The sequence below is a fragment of the Crocodylus siamensis genome, chromosome 9 (assembly GCF_052110815.1).
Source record: "Crocodylus siamensis isolate JL-2025a chromosome 9, ASM5211081v1, whole genome shotgun sequence".
NCBI lineage: Eukaryota > Metazoa > Chordata > Crocodylia > Crocodylidae > Crocodylus > Crocodylus siamensis.
Genome location: NC_143403.1, coordinates 70,857,592 through 70,875,650, shown reverse-complemented (window position 1 = coordinate 70,875,650; position 18,059 = coordinate 70,857,592). Strand labels below are relative to the sequence as shown.

The 18,059-nt window shown below is 49.4% G+C and overlaps 1 protein-coding gene across 1 annotated transcript; it reads left to right on the top strand.

Annotated features, from left to right (window-relative positions):
- Nucleotides 1-542: 542 nt before the first annotated feature.
- Nucleotides 543-16,215, top strand: ALDH2 (aldehyde dehydrogenase 2 family member). Its single transcript, XM_090064007.1, has 13 exons — nucleotides 543-719; nucleotides 4,194-4,298; nucleotides 6,589-6,729; nucleotides 7,147-7,226; nucleotides 8,827-8,938; nucleotides 10,569-10,697; nucleotides 11,083-11,196; nucleotides 12,201-12,303; nucleotides 13,052-13,236; nucleotides 13,476-13,640; nucleotides 13,988-14,145; nucleotides 14,692-14,806; nucleotides 15,466-16,215. Exons 1-13 carry the CDS (start codon nucleotides 588-590, stop codon nucleotides 15,496-15,498), a joined length of 1,572 nt encoding a protein of 523 aa, XP_089920133.1. The 5' UTR covers nucleotides 543-587; the 3' UTR covers nucleotides 15,499-16,215.
- Nucleotides 16,216-18,059: the final 1,844 nt, after the last annotated feature.

Below are 18,059 nucleotides of genomic sequence, written 5' to 3'. Positions count from 1 at the left end.
GCTCCGCTCTGCCGTGCTCTAACCCTCTGAATGGCTTTTCTTTCCCCGTGTTTTGCTCTGCGGCACTGGCCAGTGCCCAGCGAACGACCCAGGGACGCGATTCCAGGCAGCAACCACCCCCAGAGCCCTGCTGGCCTCGGGCTGCACCTGGGATCCTGCTTCCTCTGCAGGTGCCAGCTGTGCAGACGCCGTCCACCACACAAACCAAGCAGGGATCCACGGGGCAAGTCTAGAGCAGACTGCTGCTCCCTCCCTGCCCCCTCTTGGGGGACTTCGGTCTTGTATTCCCTGCTGCCCAGAGACCAGAAGAAACTAAGAGCTGGTGTTTGCCCAGGGGCCCGTGGAGTCTCCCCGGGCAATCCAGGGAGTCCCCAGGGGTGTCTGCAGCCCCCGCCCCCCCCAGGGGAGACAAAGGTGCTCCAGGGCTGCATGGGGTCTATGCAGGGCAGGGCAGGGCAGGGCGCGGCGGCGGGAGGGGGGGCCCCGGGCCGGGCAGACGCCGCCCCGCCCCGGGGCGGGGGGAGGAGGGAAGATCCCTGCCCGGCCCGGCCCTGCCCTGCCCTGCCCTGCCCTGCCCGGCCCGCACCATGCTGCTCGCTGCGCTGCACCGCGCCCGCCCCGCCGCCCGCCTGGCCCGGGCCCGGGGCCGCGCCGCCTCGGCCGCCGCCGCCGCCGCCGTGCCCGCGCCCGACCCGCGGCCCGAGGTCCGCTGCCGCAAGGTAGGGCGCGGGTCCTGCCCCGGGCAGCTGCTCCCGGCGTCCCGCGGGCCCGGGCGGCCTTGCCCGGCGGCGGTGCCCGCAGGGCCTTTCCCAGCTCCTGGGGCCTGTCCGCAGTCCAGCCGCAGCCGGGCCCGAGTGGAAGCAAGGAGCCGGGGGTTTCCAAGTCGGGAGCCGCGGGTCTGAGGTCTTGTGGTAACAGAAGAAAAGCCCCCGTTCCCCCTCGGCTGGGGGGAGGTGGCGATGGCCATGGTCCGGGGCAGGAGGAACAGGGGAGCAGTTTTTCTTTTCTTCCACCTGCCAGAAGCTCCGGGGGCCTCTCCAGACTGCCAGGCCCAAGTCTTTTCCTTTCCCCTGGCTGGTGCCGGGGACTCGGAGAAATGGGTTTATTCTGGAGAGGAAGCGAGAGGGGCTGGGCAGGCCCGCGCAGGTCCCTCTGCTCCGGGGTGTTTTGCACTGAGTAAATAGCCACGCCACCACGGGCAGCCTGGACGCTGGCAGGTGCCAGGCGCGGAGCTGGCTGCAAGGGCCCCGCGCCGCAGGTGTCAGGGCTGTGTATCAGTGCAAACAACTCTCAGGAGAAAGCCCATGCTTGGGATGAGCCGTTCGGGAGCCTCGTGGCCTCCCGCAGCCGTGCAGTGGATCCTGGCCGAGCAAGCGCTTGTCCTCTGCCGCTGGCCTGAGTTTCCCTGGTTTCAGTTCAGCTGCATCATGATGATCGCTGGCTCCTCGGTGTCATTGTGCGGGCAGCTGCAGGGGAAGCGGGAGCTGCCCCGCTGGAAGGAGGAAGCCGGGCAGCGGGTTTGCGTTGCGTAGCCAGGTTTCTGCTGTTCCTTGCCGTTGTTTTAGGACACGCCGCTTGGGTGTCTGTCTGCCTGCAGGAGAAATGCTATTTTCTTGGCTGGAGCCGTGTCGTCATCTGCCGGTCTAAAACTAGATGTTCTTGGCTGTGGAAGCAGGGGCTTGCAGAGACGCTGCAGTGACAGGAGTTTGTTGGCTGGTATCACCATCTTCACACCCGGGCGCTTGCAGTGTGTATCGTTTCATGCCTTCGGCAGCATGGCTGTGCTGCAAGAACCACCGGGCTTTCGTGGCACAGGCGGGGCCTCCGAATTCTTGCACCACAGCTTTTGCGCAACGGGCGTGATGCAAGTGGTGGCTGCTAGACGGGCAGCGTCGTGCTCTTGCTGATTGGAAGCACCCTGTTCTTTGCACGAAGACTGCTCCAGGGCTTATGGGTTAATCTTTAATTTGGAAGGAAAGGATCGCGGTGTTGGGCAAGCAACGGCTGGCCGGGCTCTGGCACGGAAGTGGTCTCGCATCAGTTAGGGGAAAATGGCGCAAGAATGCTAATAACGTCAACCACAGTTACCCGTGGAGGGCACTTAAACGGGGCAGATTGTCAGTGTGGTCTCCAAGGGAGCATTTCTTTTTCCTTCCTGGCAGCTCCGGTTGCTTTTCAGAACTTCGATGGACTTCACATGCGTCGACCTGCCAAGTTTGAGCTTTGCCCGGGTAGCTGGAGACGGAGCTGGTGGGGCTCAGTGCCAGGCACTGGCAGAGAAGCGGGGCTGCCTTGAAGCTGCTTAGCTTTCTGGAGCAAGAGACACTTCAGACTGTTTAATTTTTACTGCCCTTGGATGCTGCCCCACATCGAAATGAACCACGGCTGCTCCAGTAGATGAGTCTAAGGTTGACCTCTCATTCCAGCGAGAATGGGATGCTACAAACGTTTTAAATGAGGAAGGCGGTTCGTGGTGGGGGCAGCTCCAGAGAAGACTCTTTCGCCCTTGGGGGAGAAATGATGTATGAGCAGGTGTAGCAGCAGCAGCTGTTCGCTGAACAGAGAAAGGACTGTAAAAGCTACCCAGAGAAAAGCTATGAACTGGTCTCTGGCAACAGCTGATGTGCCCAGGCCCCAGGGTGATTTATTATATCCCCAGGAGGAGAGTCCTGCCCTAGGGCAGTGCTTCATGCCCTGCTGAACATGGGCGTCGCATCTGAAACTGCCAGTTCTCATGGGCGGTTTGTGGGCTGCGTGGCGTGTCTTGCATGGAAAGCTTGGGGTGGTTTTTTCAGTGTGGTGGGTCTGCTGTCGTTTAAATGAACCTGCTGAAGCCTTGCGGGGGTGTGAAGTGCGTCCTGCACGCAGGCCGGTCTGGTGCTGTCCGTGCCATGGAAGGGCGCGACAGCCGGGCTGCATCACCCAAGTGGTTTCAGCCCCCCATAGTAAGCATTGAACAAACTAGGCTGCTCTGTTCAATCTTCTTTGCAGCAGTGCCTAAAAGCCCGGCTCCGGGCTTTTGCTGTAGGAAGAGCTCCGGGAACAGAAACGGCAGGGGTCACCGCGCTTTCTGGAGCTTTGAGATGAGGAGCAACAAGTGCACATGCCACGTGGAAGATAGGAAGGGCGGAGAGAGGCATGGTCTGCTGCCCTTCTCTTCCTTTGAACAAGGAGCTGGACTGAGACCACGTGCAGGGTGCCAATGTATCGCCAGGTTTTATGGTGCTCTGGCAGGGTTGGTAGCGTTTGAAGCCTTGGAAATACCGTGCTGGCTGCCTTTAAGGGGTCCAGATCCAGACTGGCAGCCGGGTCTTGAATGGAGTGGAGCGGGGGTGTCGGGCAGGTCCCAATGGAGATAGATCTACAAGACCGAGGGCTCGCCTTATGTACCTGATCCATTTGGTAGCACTTCTTAGTGGCTTGTGTCTTGCTCCGTGTTGCCTGCCCTCTTCCTTCCCCACCCAGCCTTCAGCTCTGGCAAGGTCTTCAGAGCCGAGAGGAGGCAGGTGTGGGGCCGATGGCCTGGCCTGGTCCCCGGCAGACCAGGTGTGTGTGGCCTGCTTGTGGCTGTGCTGTCTGGGGCCCTGCAGGGATGGTCCGTGTCTCGCTTCCCAGGGCAGCTGCAGGAAGCAGGGCGCTGGAGTAGCAGAAACGGCGGTAGGGTCTCGCACGGGGAGCCCAGCACTGCATGTCTGCCGAGAGCTGGAGCTCGGTCTCTGAGGACGCCTTCCAGCCTGGACTCACTCCTGAGAGTGAGGAGCTTGATATCCAAACACAGTGCTCAATTTTGAAATCTACCTGTCACGCCTGTTGCCTCCAGTCTCATCGAGTCGCCTCTCGTGCAGCCAAGAAGAACAGAACTGTTCCAAAATGTTAAGTGAAACCAGCTGCTTCAGGCTTAATAGCGGCTTCTTTGGGATTCTTGGCATGTCATTTGTGTCCGCAGCTTTATTTATTACACCCATGCAGAGCAGCGGTGTGGGTGTGTACGTGCAAGTTACACTTTCCAGATTCTTGCGACTTAAAAGTGCGGGAGAGGAGGGAGAGAGATGCGGGGTTTGCAAGGCATGGTGCCCATGTTCAGGGCTTCTGTTTACGACAGCACCAAACAAATATGAAGAGCTTCCAGATTCTGCCTGGTTCTGGCTCCAGGGCTTGAACGCTTGTCACAAATGTCTTTTTTTTTACTACAGATTTTCATCAACAACGAATGGCATGATGCAGTCAGCAAGAAGACTTTCTCTTCTATCAATCCAGCCACAGGGGAGGTGATTTGCCAGGTTGCTGAGGGTGACAAGGTAAATGTTATCTTTCCAGGGTCTTAGAAACAGCTTTGATGTGTTTCTGAGCTATAAAGGACCGGCAAAAATCATGAGCTTCAAGTGATCCTGATCGCATGCGTTTGCTCTCTGTCCCTCAGCCAGTGGGTGCCTCACTTCCATGTGGTTCAGTAAAACACTGTATTTGTTTTGCATTCCCAGTTCCTGAACACCTGGCTTTGCTTTGCAATGATTAATCAAAAATGTGTGCAAAGCAGGCGGAGAAGATGATTAGTTGCTCCAAGATATTCTGCTATTTCTTTTGCAAAACCTGCCCTGGATGGCTGCACCCTTCCTCACTTCACATGCAGAGAGAAGCTGAGAGTTGCTGTAATTTAAGACTACGGATAAGTAGATCCCAGAGGCAGGATACGAAGGGCATGACATGGTGCTCAAGTTTTGGCAGGACGCTTTTGCCTCGGGATAAAAATCAGCTTTGCCACATTTCATAGGAGTTCGTACATGTGATCCAAGACACTGTCAGCTAGGACTGGAGGCCTGGTGGGGCCTCGGTGAAACGGGGGTGGGAGCTGATGGGTCAGAAGAAGTGGAGAAGACACAATCAGTCCAAACTAACTCAATGCCATAGTGTCGGGGACCTCTCTGTGCTTCACACTGCACTTACACGTGGTAAGAAACCATCTGAGTCTCAAAATCTTCTTGCCGCCAAAGACAAAGGAAACATTATCTCTGTTTTACAGTCAGGGAACAGTCACAGGGAGATGAAGTGATTTGCCCAAGGGTAAATCTTGTACAGGATTAACCCAGTTCTTGTGGGTCTGCACCAGTGCCTTGCCCACAAAGTCAGCATTCAGCTCCATGCTTGAGGCTTCTGTTGGAGGTTGGGAGTGGAAGGGTGGTTAAAAGGGTGGTGCAACTTGTCCAAATTCCCAGTGGGGGAATGGGGGAGGAAGTGGCTTGGACTTTTGCCTGCCTCTTCGGGGCATGAGGCAGAACTGAGACACGAGACGGGCACCTTAAAAGTGAAACTGGATTCTGGAGAGGAAATAGACAAAAAGTCCCTGAGAAAACTTTCCTGCTGAACTCGAAAATAAATCCTGGCAGCAGTCACAAGAACGCTTGGCTCTCGCCCTGCTTTGCGGGAGAATGTAAAAAGTTAACCCTGCAGATAATGTGGCTGAAATATGCTGAACAGCACATGTGTCTTAAACAGGCCAGTGGTCTTCTGCAGCGGCAGGGCCCCGACTCCTCAGCCAGTTTCACTCTTTCTAATCCGGGGAGTTTCGTAACAATATTATCTCTGAACACAGCAGTCCCGCAGGAAAGCTCCAGCCGGGGGATATATAGCAGTTGGGCCTATGCAGCAGATGGTAATGCAGCGATACACTAAGTTTGCTTAGGATCCCCAAGAGCCAGTTTATTTGCAAAAGCCCCGTATTTAGCAGGGGGATGATTTACCCTGGAGTGTTCATGTACCTGATGATGGCTCTGAAACGTCCCAGGGCTGGAATCAAATTGCAGCCTGTAAGGGATCAGGGAAGCATGCTCATCTTGCTTGCAAGGAAACTTGTGCTGGTCCCTAGAAGGCAATTCCTGAATGGATGCTCTGTGCTTCCAGGACCGCTGGAGGTTCTCCGTCCATAGGGGGAAGCAGTAGTGGGAGAGGAAAAGTTTCCTTTCATTGCACAAAGTTCATTACTAAATGAAGGGCCACAGAGCATGTGCTGTAATGCCAGGGTCTGGACGCACTGGTAGGGGATTACCTGGCTTGGAGAAGGGAGGGAATTCCCATCCCTCTCCCTGTCCCTTCAAAGCAGTGTAAGATGCAGCAGCATCCCAGCTCTGGAGCACCCTCCATCCAGCCCAGGACTCAGAGTGGACTGGCTTTCCCCTAGCAAGGCTGCACTCCTAGGCTGCCAGCTGTAATGCAGACATGGACTTGCCCATGAATTTCCCCTGCCAGGGTGAAGGAGGGGCCCCCACTCCCATGTTCTCCGCATGTCAGGGGAAGGCTGTGGCTTGGTGTGGAGCACTCCAAGCTTCCCAGCAGCTCCTGGGAGAAGTCAGCTTGCCTCCTGAGGTGACTTACTGGCCTGCTATAAGAAGCCCTAGGAGTCTCCATGTAGTATCAGCTGCTCCCCCTGAGTCAGGGCTACAGGAGAGGCTCTGTCAAGTCTTGCCAGTGTCGTCTTATGTTGGGCAGCCGCTGCAAAGTTAGTGCCCTCTGGATGCAGCCAGAAATGTGGGACGGGGGCTGTCATGTGTGGGGTGCTCTCCACTCACCCTCTTTTTCTGGGCTTTTCTGCAGGCGGATGTGGACAAAGCTGTGAGCGCGGCCAAAGCAGCTTTCCAGCTGGGCTCGCCATGGAGGCGGATGGATGCCTCTCACCGGGGAAAGCTGCTGAACTGTCTTGCAGACCTGATTGAGAGAGACCGGGCTTACTTGGCTGTGTGTATCAAACTCCACAACTGCCCTTCCTGTTGTGCCCCGCGTGGCACGGTCTCCTGCATCCCACTGTTTGATAGATTTAGTGGGGAAAGTAGTGGCTGAACATCCAGACTTTGTCCTTTAACTGCAGCTCAGGAAATCTGATGCATTTAAACTGGGAGTGCTGCCATGTGGTGGGAGCCCAGTCTGGGACAGCTGTGGGATCAGTGGGCCTTGCCCTGGGAAAGAGGAGAGACCACCTTGTTCAGCCTCCAAAGGATGGACAGGATGGAGCAAGAGTCTGTGCGGAGTTAGGTGTGCTGAGTGTAAGCCCAAAGATAACGGGCAGAACCCAGAGCTGGGGGTCATCTTGGGCTGTTGCTGGGAGCTAGGTCTGTGTGGGGGGAAAATATGCAAACAATCTTTCTTTGCTCATAGGCTCTGGAAACTCTGGATAATGGCAAACCATACTCTATAGCCTACTCGGTGGATTTGGACATAACAATCAAGTGTCTCAGGTAGGAGCTCTCATTAGTGAGTCACTCGTGGGAGCAAGGGAGGGCATGAAGCATTGACTCATCCAGGAACGTGCCTCTCCTTGGGCATCCCAGAAGCCACGTGCTACCATTAAAAGATGCTACCATATATCTGAGGTCTCTGGACGGAAAGTGCTTGGACGTGTTAAACCAAACATATGGGCGTGGTGCATCATGCTGCGTCCTGGCTTAGTGGAAACGGTTTTTCTGCTGCTGTTTGTCATGTTGCTGTGCGCAATCCGAGAAAAAGACACCACTTGAGCAGCTCTTGCTGGTTTCTAATGACCTGCTGTAGTAAAGTTGCTAGCTGGGGACTTTCTGGCAATGCATATCTTATGCCAGTGGGCTTTGCCTCTTGAGTCCTTTAGGTGTGACATTTTTGTAGCATTTCAGCTGGAGTTATAATTCCTTGGAGCATTTGCCACCCCATCAGCCTTGGCAAAAACGTGTGAGCTGTGGAACACAGCCGTCTCCCACTGCTCTCACCAGGATGGAGATGAAAATGTCAGGGAGATGTTACTTGCCCAGCAAAAAAATAAATAAAAGTGCTTCTGGACTGGTGGGGCAGGTAGAATTTGCAGGGCTGGTTTTCCCATCTGGTCCTTGGGGATTGCAGCCCGATGCAGCAACACCTGAAAGCGATCCCCTGAAAAGGACTGCCCTGGTTGGGTCCATGCTGGTCAGGAGAGGAGACCCCCTAGGCCGTCTTACAAGAGAAGGGGGTTCTCCCCTCTCGTTTCAGTGCCTTCTGACCTGCCCTTTGTTTATCGTTTCATAGTTGTTAGGGGCTGGAAGGGACCTTACAGATCATTGGGTCCAGCCCCCCTGCACTTGATCAGGAAAGACTGGTGGGGTCTTTAATATAATATAATTTAATATAATATCATGAGTTTACTTAACATTGTGGTGATATGTGGACAGACCGGGCAGGTGATAAGTAAAATGCCCCTGTCCCATCCTGAGTTGAAGCTGTGTAACATATGTGTTGTGTAATGTAACGCCCTGTGTGCACTGCAATGTGAGCTGAATGTGTAACCGAAGGGAGCAACCCTGCAGCATCCTGCTGGCTGTGGTCTTGGATTGCAAATCCCAGAGCCCTTGGGGGAAGCAGGGCAAGGAAGCGACCACGCGTTTCCAGGCTGGCTGTGGGCCAGAGTGCCCGGGGTAGATGGAGAGAGGAGAGCTGAGAACAAATGGTGTGAGGGGGAAGTCTCTGCAAAGCACAGATGAACCACAGACTGATTGCATGGGACCCCTGACCTAGAGACCTGCTTTGAGAATGGGTGTCATCTAATCTCTTTCCCCGCTTTCTTATACAAAAGACCCAAACAGGAGGAACTGTCATATTGCGGAAACAAAGATACTGATTAAAAAGTGCTTTCAAACATGTACCGTAAACGAGAAACTACTTCTTCCTTTTCTACGTGACATATAAATAAGCACAGTTAAGAGATTTCATAGGGAAATGAGTGTGCTTAACTGTTAATACCTGTTTTGTGAAGTGACTAGGCGGGTGCTTTTCTTCCCGAGCATGGGAGACTTCCTGTCTTAAATCCAGTGACTAAAACAATGTCATTGCCAGGTACTTTGCAGGCTGGGCTGATAAGTGCCACGGCAAAACCATTCCCATAGATGGAGACTTCTTCTGTTATACAAGACATGAGCCAGTTGGGATCTGCGGACAGATCATTCCGGTAAGAAAGATGCCTCTGTGGTCCTACGATATTACTGAAATGCGCTTCTGGGACATAAGAGTGGCTCTAAATGAAAGATGTTGCCCTTTGTTAGGCGACTTTCCCTCTGATTCTGAAGGGAAATTATACTCGTGTCCCACTGGGTTTGTACTCAACTGTCGCAGCAGAAAGCAGGTTGGTATAATTAGCAGCCAAGCTTTGAGTGTGTGCGTGTCCAATTTAACCCTCCCCCCAGCAAGGAGCACAGTCACTGATCGCTCAGTCCAGTCTGGCATGCAGGATATCAAATGCTTTATGTACTCAAATTACTAGTAGAGACGAGACCTTAGAATAATAATCATTTAAAAAAAGGTCAGCACATGAAATGTAGGCTAACTTGGTTGTATTTGAAGTTGAGTGTTGCCTTGTTGCAATGAACTATGGCAGACGTACAGAGAAGTGATTTGCCTGTAACAAGGCCATGTTTAAGCTTTCTTCCATGGGTAATTACAAAAATCCATGAATGTTCAAATTTGGGCTGTGATGTACTTTATTTGTGGCTGTCCTGATGAGCTGGAAGTGACTATAAACCACTTAGTCTGGATTCCTAATCTGCCAATGGGTTTAATACTGGCCTTTCTGGAAGCAAGCTCTTCCAGGCACACTCCTTTAACATCTCAAATGCTTTGATGTCTGGCTAGGAAGTGACCAGCAAATGAAGCTTTAGGTCTTAATGAAGTTAATCCTTGAGCATCACATTCCAAAGGTTACTTTAAAGTCAGAGGTCACCCTAAAAATAGATTCATTCCTCACCTGCCTCCACCCCACAGATTTAAAACTGACATCTGTGAGAAGCATCCGTATGGTTCTTGCTGCATATCTCCCATGCAGCATTGGTGGTAGGATCCCAGTTTGTTGTTCTGTGCAGCAGTCTCTTCTCTTCTGACACATCAGAACAAAAAAGTGAAGCGGCAGCTTTCCTGTCGTCTAACCCTAGAAGATTAAACTGATTCCTAATACCTAATTTTACTGTTTCCCAAAGGTTTGAAGTCTCCGGCTCTCGGGGCATCCACACGCGGCCCAAAGAGGACATGGGCATCTAGTGGTTCCTACACTAGACTGGGAGTTGGGTCTCTCCTGTGTTCATTCCTAGCTCCTCTCACAGTGCAGCCCCAGGCAGCTTGCTTAATCACTTTGCTCATTTCCACATCAGTGAAATAGAAAGTCTTCTACCTTACAGAGGTGTTCTGAGACTAAAATCCCTTCCAATTTGTGAGAAGCTGGGTACGTACCAATAGTGAACATGATGCAAATGAGAAACGTGAGATGTTGCACCAGAGTTCACAATGCAAAATCCATTTGAGTGAGAAGTATCAAAGATCAGACACCAACCAGCGAATGATTAGTCCAGTTTCTCTGTGCAGCACGTGCATCAAGTGCATGAATTGTGAAAGGAACCGCGCATTTGTAATCTAAAGTGTTTCCTAAAGCAGGGACGGGGAAGAAGACAATGGGGGGCTAACTCCTACAGCTGGTGAAACTGCCTTCAGTGGAGTTAAGATGATGACGCTGGCTGAAGATTAGTCTGCTGTGTATTCATTTCTTTTGCGAATTTTGGTGAGATGTGAAAGTATCTCCTTGTGTCTTTCAGTGGAACTTCCCGCTGCTGATGCAGGCATGGAAAATTGGGCCAGCCTTAGCCACTGGGAATGTGATTGTGATGAAAGTAGCTGAGCAAACACCCCTGTCTGCTCTCTATGTGGCCAGTCTGATCAAAGAGGTGAGACAGTAAGCAGGGTTGGACCCAGCCTCCTGATTATGCAGTATACCTCCTGATTATGCAGTATAAGATGGCATGGAGCAATAGAAAAGAGGGAGTTACAGGTTGCTTTGCAGGCGCCGGGAAGAATGAGCCGGGGGGATGCATAGGCTGGCTTCCTAGCGTTGAGCTCTGAAGGCAGGCTGTGACCAAACGGCTAGTGCCCGTGGGCTAGCAAACCAAATAAAGATGCTATAAGCCTGGCAGATGGGAGTGGGATAGAACGGGGCCCTGTTCTTTGCCGGTGGGAGGTAAGAAGCTGGTGTGACCTGTGAGTGGTGCACGTTGTCTTGACCCGTCGAGGCAGTTGTGAAGTAACATTTGTCTTCTGCTTGTGAACTCACAGGCTGGGTTTCCCGCAGGCGTGGTTAATATTGTTCCGGGCTATGGGCCGAGTGCAGGAGCTGCCATTTCATCCCACATGCAGGTGGATAAAGTGGCCTTCACAGGCTCCACTGAGGTGAGAAGCAACATTTCTAGATACTTGTGGCTTGTGGGGCTGGAAGGGAGCCTCCGTTCATTTTAGTATTGTGTTCTGCACCTACCACCAGAAATATTTTGCCTTCGTTTTTGGGGTCTTTTTTTAAAGCAGCTGGCTCGAAGCTGCAAGATTTATTTTTACCCCTATTAAGGCTTTCTCTGTTGAGATGGTCCATTTGGAAGAGTACTTATTACAGAAGATTATTTCTGGTGAGCTGCTCCTTTTGTAGGTTAAGTTTTAATCTCTGCTGAGACTTACTTTATTCGGTTAGGGCCCTGACAATGAAGGGATTAGAATAAACTGCTGACAAATGCCTAACACCACCTGGCCTGCCAGGTGAGATGACCAGCACTAGTTGGTGTTCCAATAACTAGGACTTCCAGAAAAATCAAAGAGATTAATCTCATATAGGTATTTTTTTTTAATAACACTTGTTTACCCTCTCTTGAATTAAAGCCATGTAAGGTGCGCACATGGTTCAGACGATTAGGCGTTCTGATCATGGGCAGCTTTCGTTAATGGGCTTTGGTAGGAGCTGTGGGCAACCTCTCTGAAAATCGGGTTGCTGACTCCTTAGCATGGCAGTGGGATGGACGTGAAAACTTTCTGAAGGCTGAACACTCCACACATATCTGTCCTAGGGTCTCTGCGCTTTCCATTAAAACTTTCGTTATGAGGAAAGACGTTGGACAAGTTAAGTGATTTGCCCAGAGACACTAGGGTAATCCATGAAAGAGCTGGGAAACGAGCAGCTGGGTTTTGCTCTGCTTACTCCACTTTTATATCAGTGGGATTATCTGCACAGCGATTGCCGCACTGGCAGAGCTCAGTACTACCTGGCAGGGGTAGGGCTGTCAGAGTATGGTGCAGTGTGAGTGGCTTCCAGGTGAGCCTCTGAGGAACGAGCACTAACAGACCTACCCTTCTTAACTAAGTCAAGGAGATTTGGTTTCCTAACAACAGTTCTCATTTTTTGGATTCAGGTTGGGCATCTGATCCAGAAGGCTGCGGCAGAGAGTAACTTAAAGAAAGTGACGCTGGAGCTTGGAGGGAAGAGCCCAAACATCATCTTGTCTGACGCTGACAGTAAGATTCAGCATAGTGACTGAGCTGTAGATTTTGATGATGTTGCTGGGGGGGAAATGATGAGACGGGCTTGGAGGGGAATCATGGAATATCTCTCCCATGAAACCCATCAGTACCACCTGGCTTGTCTTGGGCACAGCGTATAACCAAGATGACCAGAGAGCAGAATACTTTCTTCCCATTTTTCTGCTTATGGTGCATGTGTCAGCATTTCGTAACAACAGAAGTAATGGATGGAGGTGGAGGAACTTAATTTAACCTAAAATTCAACTTCTGCTTCATAATGACTTCCCAGTTCCTTTTTTTCCTTTATTTCCTTTGCTTGTTATCTTTTGTAGTGAGCAGTGTTTCTCCTCCCATTCTTTCCACTTGGTTTTGGTATGCTTCTGTGCCTACCTCCTTCTAATTTCTTCCAGGTTTTTTTAGTCCCCTCTTCCATATGGATTTTCCCTTTGCTTGAGGTAAGAACCTGGCACGTCCTATTAAGTGGTAGTGGGAAAGGGAAGCTTATTTTGATCCAAACAAATGGGCATCAAGACCTGGGTCATTTCAAATGGATGCCACAGACCGAGGGAGGGACTGAGCTAGAGGATGACCTGTTTGGCATGAAGACTCTCATTTTCATGTATTCCATGTGAAGCGGATGTTAGTTGAAGGCGGTTCATAGCCTTCAGCGGTGATGAAGGTTGTTTCTGTGGCTGGTTCTCCTCTAGACACCTGTCTCTGTCTCCCCACATTTATCTCCTAGTGGATTGGGCGGTTGAGCAATCCCACTTCGCCTTGTTCTTCAATCAAGGGCAGTGCTGCTGTGCTGGGTCTCGGACATATGTCCAAGAAGATATATATCATGAGTTTGTGGAGAGGAGTGTTGAGAGAGCCAAAGCCAGAGTGGTTGGAAACCCATTTGACTTCAAAACTGAACAGGGACCGCAGGTGAGAGCACAACATTTGTTTTCTTTCTCTTGAACTGCTTCTAATCTGTAGTTCCAGTTTTTCATGTAGGGTCCACCTGTAAGCTAGAACGAAAGGCGTGTAGAGGTTGCACGCCTAAATCTCATTAAGTAGGGTTTCTAACTCTGATATAAAGAGCTCTTATGTAGAACAGGTTGTAACAGAATCTTTTCCTCCTCTATAGGATCAAGCTGACTTACTGCTATTTTTAATGGTTTTAGGTAGATGAGGAGCAGTTTAAGAAGATCCTTGGTTACATCAGTATTGGGAAGCGTGAAGGAGCCAAGCTGTTGTGTGGTGGCAACCCTGCTGCAGACAGAGGCTATTTTATCCAGCCAACCATCTTTGGAGATGTGCAGGATAACATGACCATTGCTACAGAAGAGGTTAAAACAATAGCGTCACGCAGACTTTGTCTTTGTGAACCTTCATTCTGCTAAAATGTCAAATTTCTCATGTGTGTGGCTTTTTCTTCTCTTGATGCTGACACAACTGGGAATCCAGGTACCAGACATCTGCGGATTGCAGATGGGAATCCTAAACCGCCTTTCTTTTACCTGAGCTCTAACTTGCTGGAATGAGGCAAGACAGATGGTATATTATCCAGAAACTTATTTTGCCCTTATACAATACAAGCCAGAGAACCACACTCAGTAACTTCTGCGTCAGGCCTGTAATTTCCTTTGGTGCTATGGCATACGTGTGTACGTTACAGGTTCTGTTTTGGTTTCAGATATTTGGGCCAGTCATGCAGATCTTGAAGTTCAAAACTGTGGAGGAAGTCATTGAGAGAGCAAACGACTCTAAATATGGCCTGGCAGCAGCTATCTTTACAAAAGATATTGACAAAGCAAATTACGTGTCTCAAGCACTGCGAGCTGGAACTGTCTGGTGAGAGCCTATGCATAGGACCTCTATTGCCCAATCTTTCCCGTGAACTTTTTAGAAGCTGTCTCACAAGCTTTGGCTTTCTTGTCTAAGCAGCTTCCTTGCAATGAACAATGTTTCATGCTACAGTTCAGTGCAAAGCCAAGCTGCACCTAACATGAAAGACCCCAAGTGCTAAGTGAAAGTTTCAGCCCTTCTGTATAGCAAAACCTAGGCAATCTGGTGAACTTGCAAGGTCCCACTGAGGCTTGGTGAGCAAGAGGAGGGAACATGTTCTGCATTGGGGAAAATTGTATAGTGAACCCCTTATCTCCCACCTATCTGACTCTGGATGCTGAGTGATTTGGATGTGTTCGGTCAGAAAGACTGTGGTGTGGATTGGGTAATCCTCATAGATGTGGACAAGTGTCCCCTAAAATTAAATGTCCTCCCTGATTAACGAAGGGACAGTTCACATGGGTACAAGAAGAAAATCTTCATGGATAGTCCTTGATCCTGGTAGATGCTCTGGGAAGAGAAACTGCTTCTAACACTTGGTTTTTATTCCAGGATCAACTGTTATGATGTGTTTGGAGCTCAAGCCCCGTTTGGTGGGTACAAAGAATCTGGGAATGGGCGAGAGCTAGGGGAGTATGGCCTGGAGGCGTATACAGAAGTGAAAACAGTGAGTATCTGCATGTCTTGGAATGAGGGCAGTGGGGTGAGAAATTCAGAAGGATGTGGCTTTTTATGCCTTTTCACACCATGTAAGCAAAAGGAAACTGGGTCATTCTCAAGCTCGCTCCCTTAATCTTGGAAGGGAGAAAGCTTGAAGCTTCTGTAGCACTTCATTCTTTGCAAAATGCCAGCACAAATAGTGAACAAAACTTCATGGAAGTGTGTGAAGGGAGATGGGTAACTAAATGTAGATCAGTAACATAGCCAATCATAGATTCGCAAATGAAACCCAAGAGTCCTAACTCATCTGCTGCCAATTCCACTGAATGCTGTAATTGAGAAACCTCTTGGAATCTATTTAATTGAATTTAGTTGTAAATGAGGTAATGCTAAATTTTACTCAAAATATTGTGCCTCTTGAATAAAATCCTTTGAAGACGGAATGAAGGCTGCGTGATTAATGTATGTTGCCTGAAAGGAGTTTTGCCTGTTGGATAGGAACTTGAATATCAATCTTTAATAACTGGAGCATAGTCCCTTTTCTTTCATGGTACTTGAACTTGAGCAGAAGAGTGACAAGGTAACAGCATAGAACCGTAGAAGTGAACAAAATGAACCTCACGTGCTTTTGACATGGAGGAAAGTAACCCATGTTATTGTTTCTAGGTAACAATCAAAATCCCACAGAAGAACTCGTAAAGGATGTATTCTCTGCAAGGTGCATTTGAAGACTACAGTGCAATTGAAGTTTACCAGGATAGGGAAATAGGGAAATGTTTTTTAAAGCAAACAAAAACATAAATACAGTACTAAATATAACTAAATGTTAAGATAATATTCTTGAGACAAGGTGCCTGAGGCACTTCTGTGTTCTTTACCTGCTTGAAACATCAGTTGGCTTTAATTTTTTTGATAACAAACACAAATCTCTTTACATTAATGGGTGACACGTTTAGGTAATTTCTTATTGCATTTCTACCTGAAGCCTCTAATGTGGGTTGTTTTTCTTTTCAATATTAAAAACATCATTTGGATGCATTGTGAAACTACAGTTCCTCTAAACAGCTAATTAAAAGCTTATAGTTGGCTGGGTGGATGATTGTGTTTTTTTTTTTTTAAATAATAAATCTCTTTGCCAAATTTCAGTGTACAACGAGGCACTGATTTATGTGAACATTGCGAGCGGGATTTGGGTCCTATAAGCAGCAAAGATTGATTGTGTAATACTAGCTTCTGATATTCTGGGAGTACATATGGCTTCAGATTTTGATAATGTAGCAAACTGTGAATCTTGAAGCACAAACCTTTGTGTTGCCTTGAAACAGTTATTTGAAATCTGCTTGCATTACGTATAGCTTTCATAATAAACATGCTCGTTCTGTTCAGCTTGCTCTACTTGATAAAGCTGATCCTGAATTATGGCTGAATATTTCATGGATGTTGGTGTGGTCTTAAACATTGCCTGATTTAAAGAGCATGGAGATGTTATTTGTTTTTTCAAAAGACATTGGCATAGTTCTTCACCTTGGCATGAAGTCCACAGCAACCAAAGCTGAGGCCTGACTTAGTGCTGCAAGGTTTTCTTGAAGTACTTCACCCTCAGTATTAATCTTCAAACAAAGCTAAAGAGTTGAGAAGTAGGAGGGATGATGGGGAAATGCTTCTGTTGGTTAAAGGTACTCGACTGACCTCTACAGGCCACTAAGACGTCTTAACATGCAGCATGTAGCACATTGTGATGGGGCTTTGCCATGATGGTGAGGGTCTCTGCATCCGTTTTATTAAGCAATCAGGAGACAGCCCCTTCTTTACACAATGCAGCTACTGGCTCCATGAAAGTGGTGACCTAAGAACTGCTCAATTTACCAGTTATTTGATCAACTGTGCTGCAGTAGAGAAGCAAGACCCCAGAGGGTGGGTGCTGGCTGGCACTGGTCCAAAACAAATGTAAATTTACTTTAAAAATGGGGTGTCTTAACAAACACCCCATTTTTAGAGTCTGCTTGAACTTAGAGTCTACTTGAACTTGGATGCTGCATTGTTAAGTTACTGTTACTTAGTAGAGGGTGACTTGTTATTTAAAAGGGAGCGAGTTACATGATTTCCAGTTGCACCTCTGCAGGGGTCCTGAAGAGGATAACTTCCATACCGCCCCTGCTCCCCCTTAACTGGCACCCAGCAAGGGCTGGACCACGCACAGGCCAGCTGAGGCGTTTCCTGAGGCCGTAACCACTGGTAGAACTGCCTCTGCCGTCCCCAGGGCCTGGAGCCTGACCTGTGAGGGGCAAAGCCAGCACCCCTCAACTGCCTCGGACTCGAGACACCGCATGCTGCGATTTAGGCAGCTCTCGGAAAATGCCAGCTCTTCCTTTGCACAATGGAAAATAAGACGGTGGGCCTTTCTGTTGCCACAATAAGGAAGACCACAAAGTCAGAATTATTTTTAACATTGGACATCACTTGCAGTCTCTGGGTTGATCTTGCAAGTCATGCTTGCACACCCAGCGGGGCGCCCAAGAGCACTGCCAGGCACGCCTGGGTGCCAGGGTGAGAATCGCTCGTCCGCTAGCCCCCATTGCCACAGCAGCTCCGCGGGAGCCACTGACCCCTCTTTTTCTGAGGCAGGAGACGTTCCCCAGAGGCTGCGGGGGCAGAGCGCTGGCCCGGCCCCCACCACCTCATGACGAGGCACTAGCTCTTTCCCCACTGAGGAGTCTTTTTAAATTATTATTTACTATAATAATATTAATTATTCCCCATTTTTTCTATTTTTATTGTTTAATATTCCCCACTGAGGCATTTTTTTATTATTATTTAATATTAATTATTCCCCACTGAAGCATCCTTCCATTATTATTATATTATTCCCCACTGAGGAGTTGTTTTTATTATTATTAATATAAAAATATTAGTTATGCCCCACTGAGGAGTCTTCATTATTATTTAATATAAAAATATTAATCCCTAGTGAGGAGTCTTTATTATTATTTAATACAAAAATATTAATTACTTCCCAGTGAGGAATGTTTTTATCATTATTTAATATAATAACATCCACAACTTCGTAATCAGAACCCCTCACAAAATGGTGAGCAGAACCCTGCGCGCGCTGCTTTTATATCACTTACATCCCGCGAGACTTCGGAGTCTCATCCGTCTGCCCGGTGACGTTTCCAGTTGAGGGGCGCGGCGATAGTCTCCAGGGCGCGGTGACGTCACAAGAAGGGGCTCACGTCATGCAAGGTCCCCGGTGGGGGTCC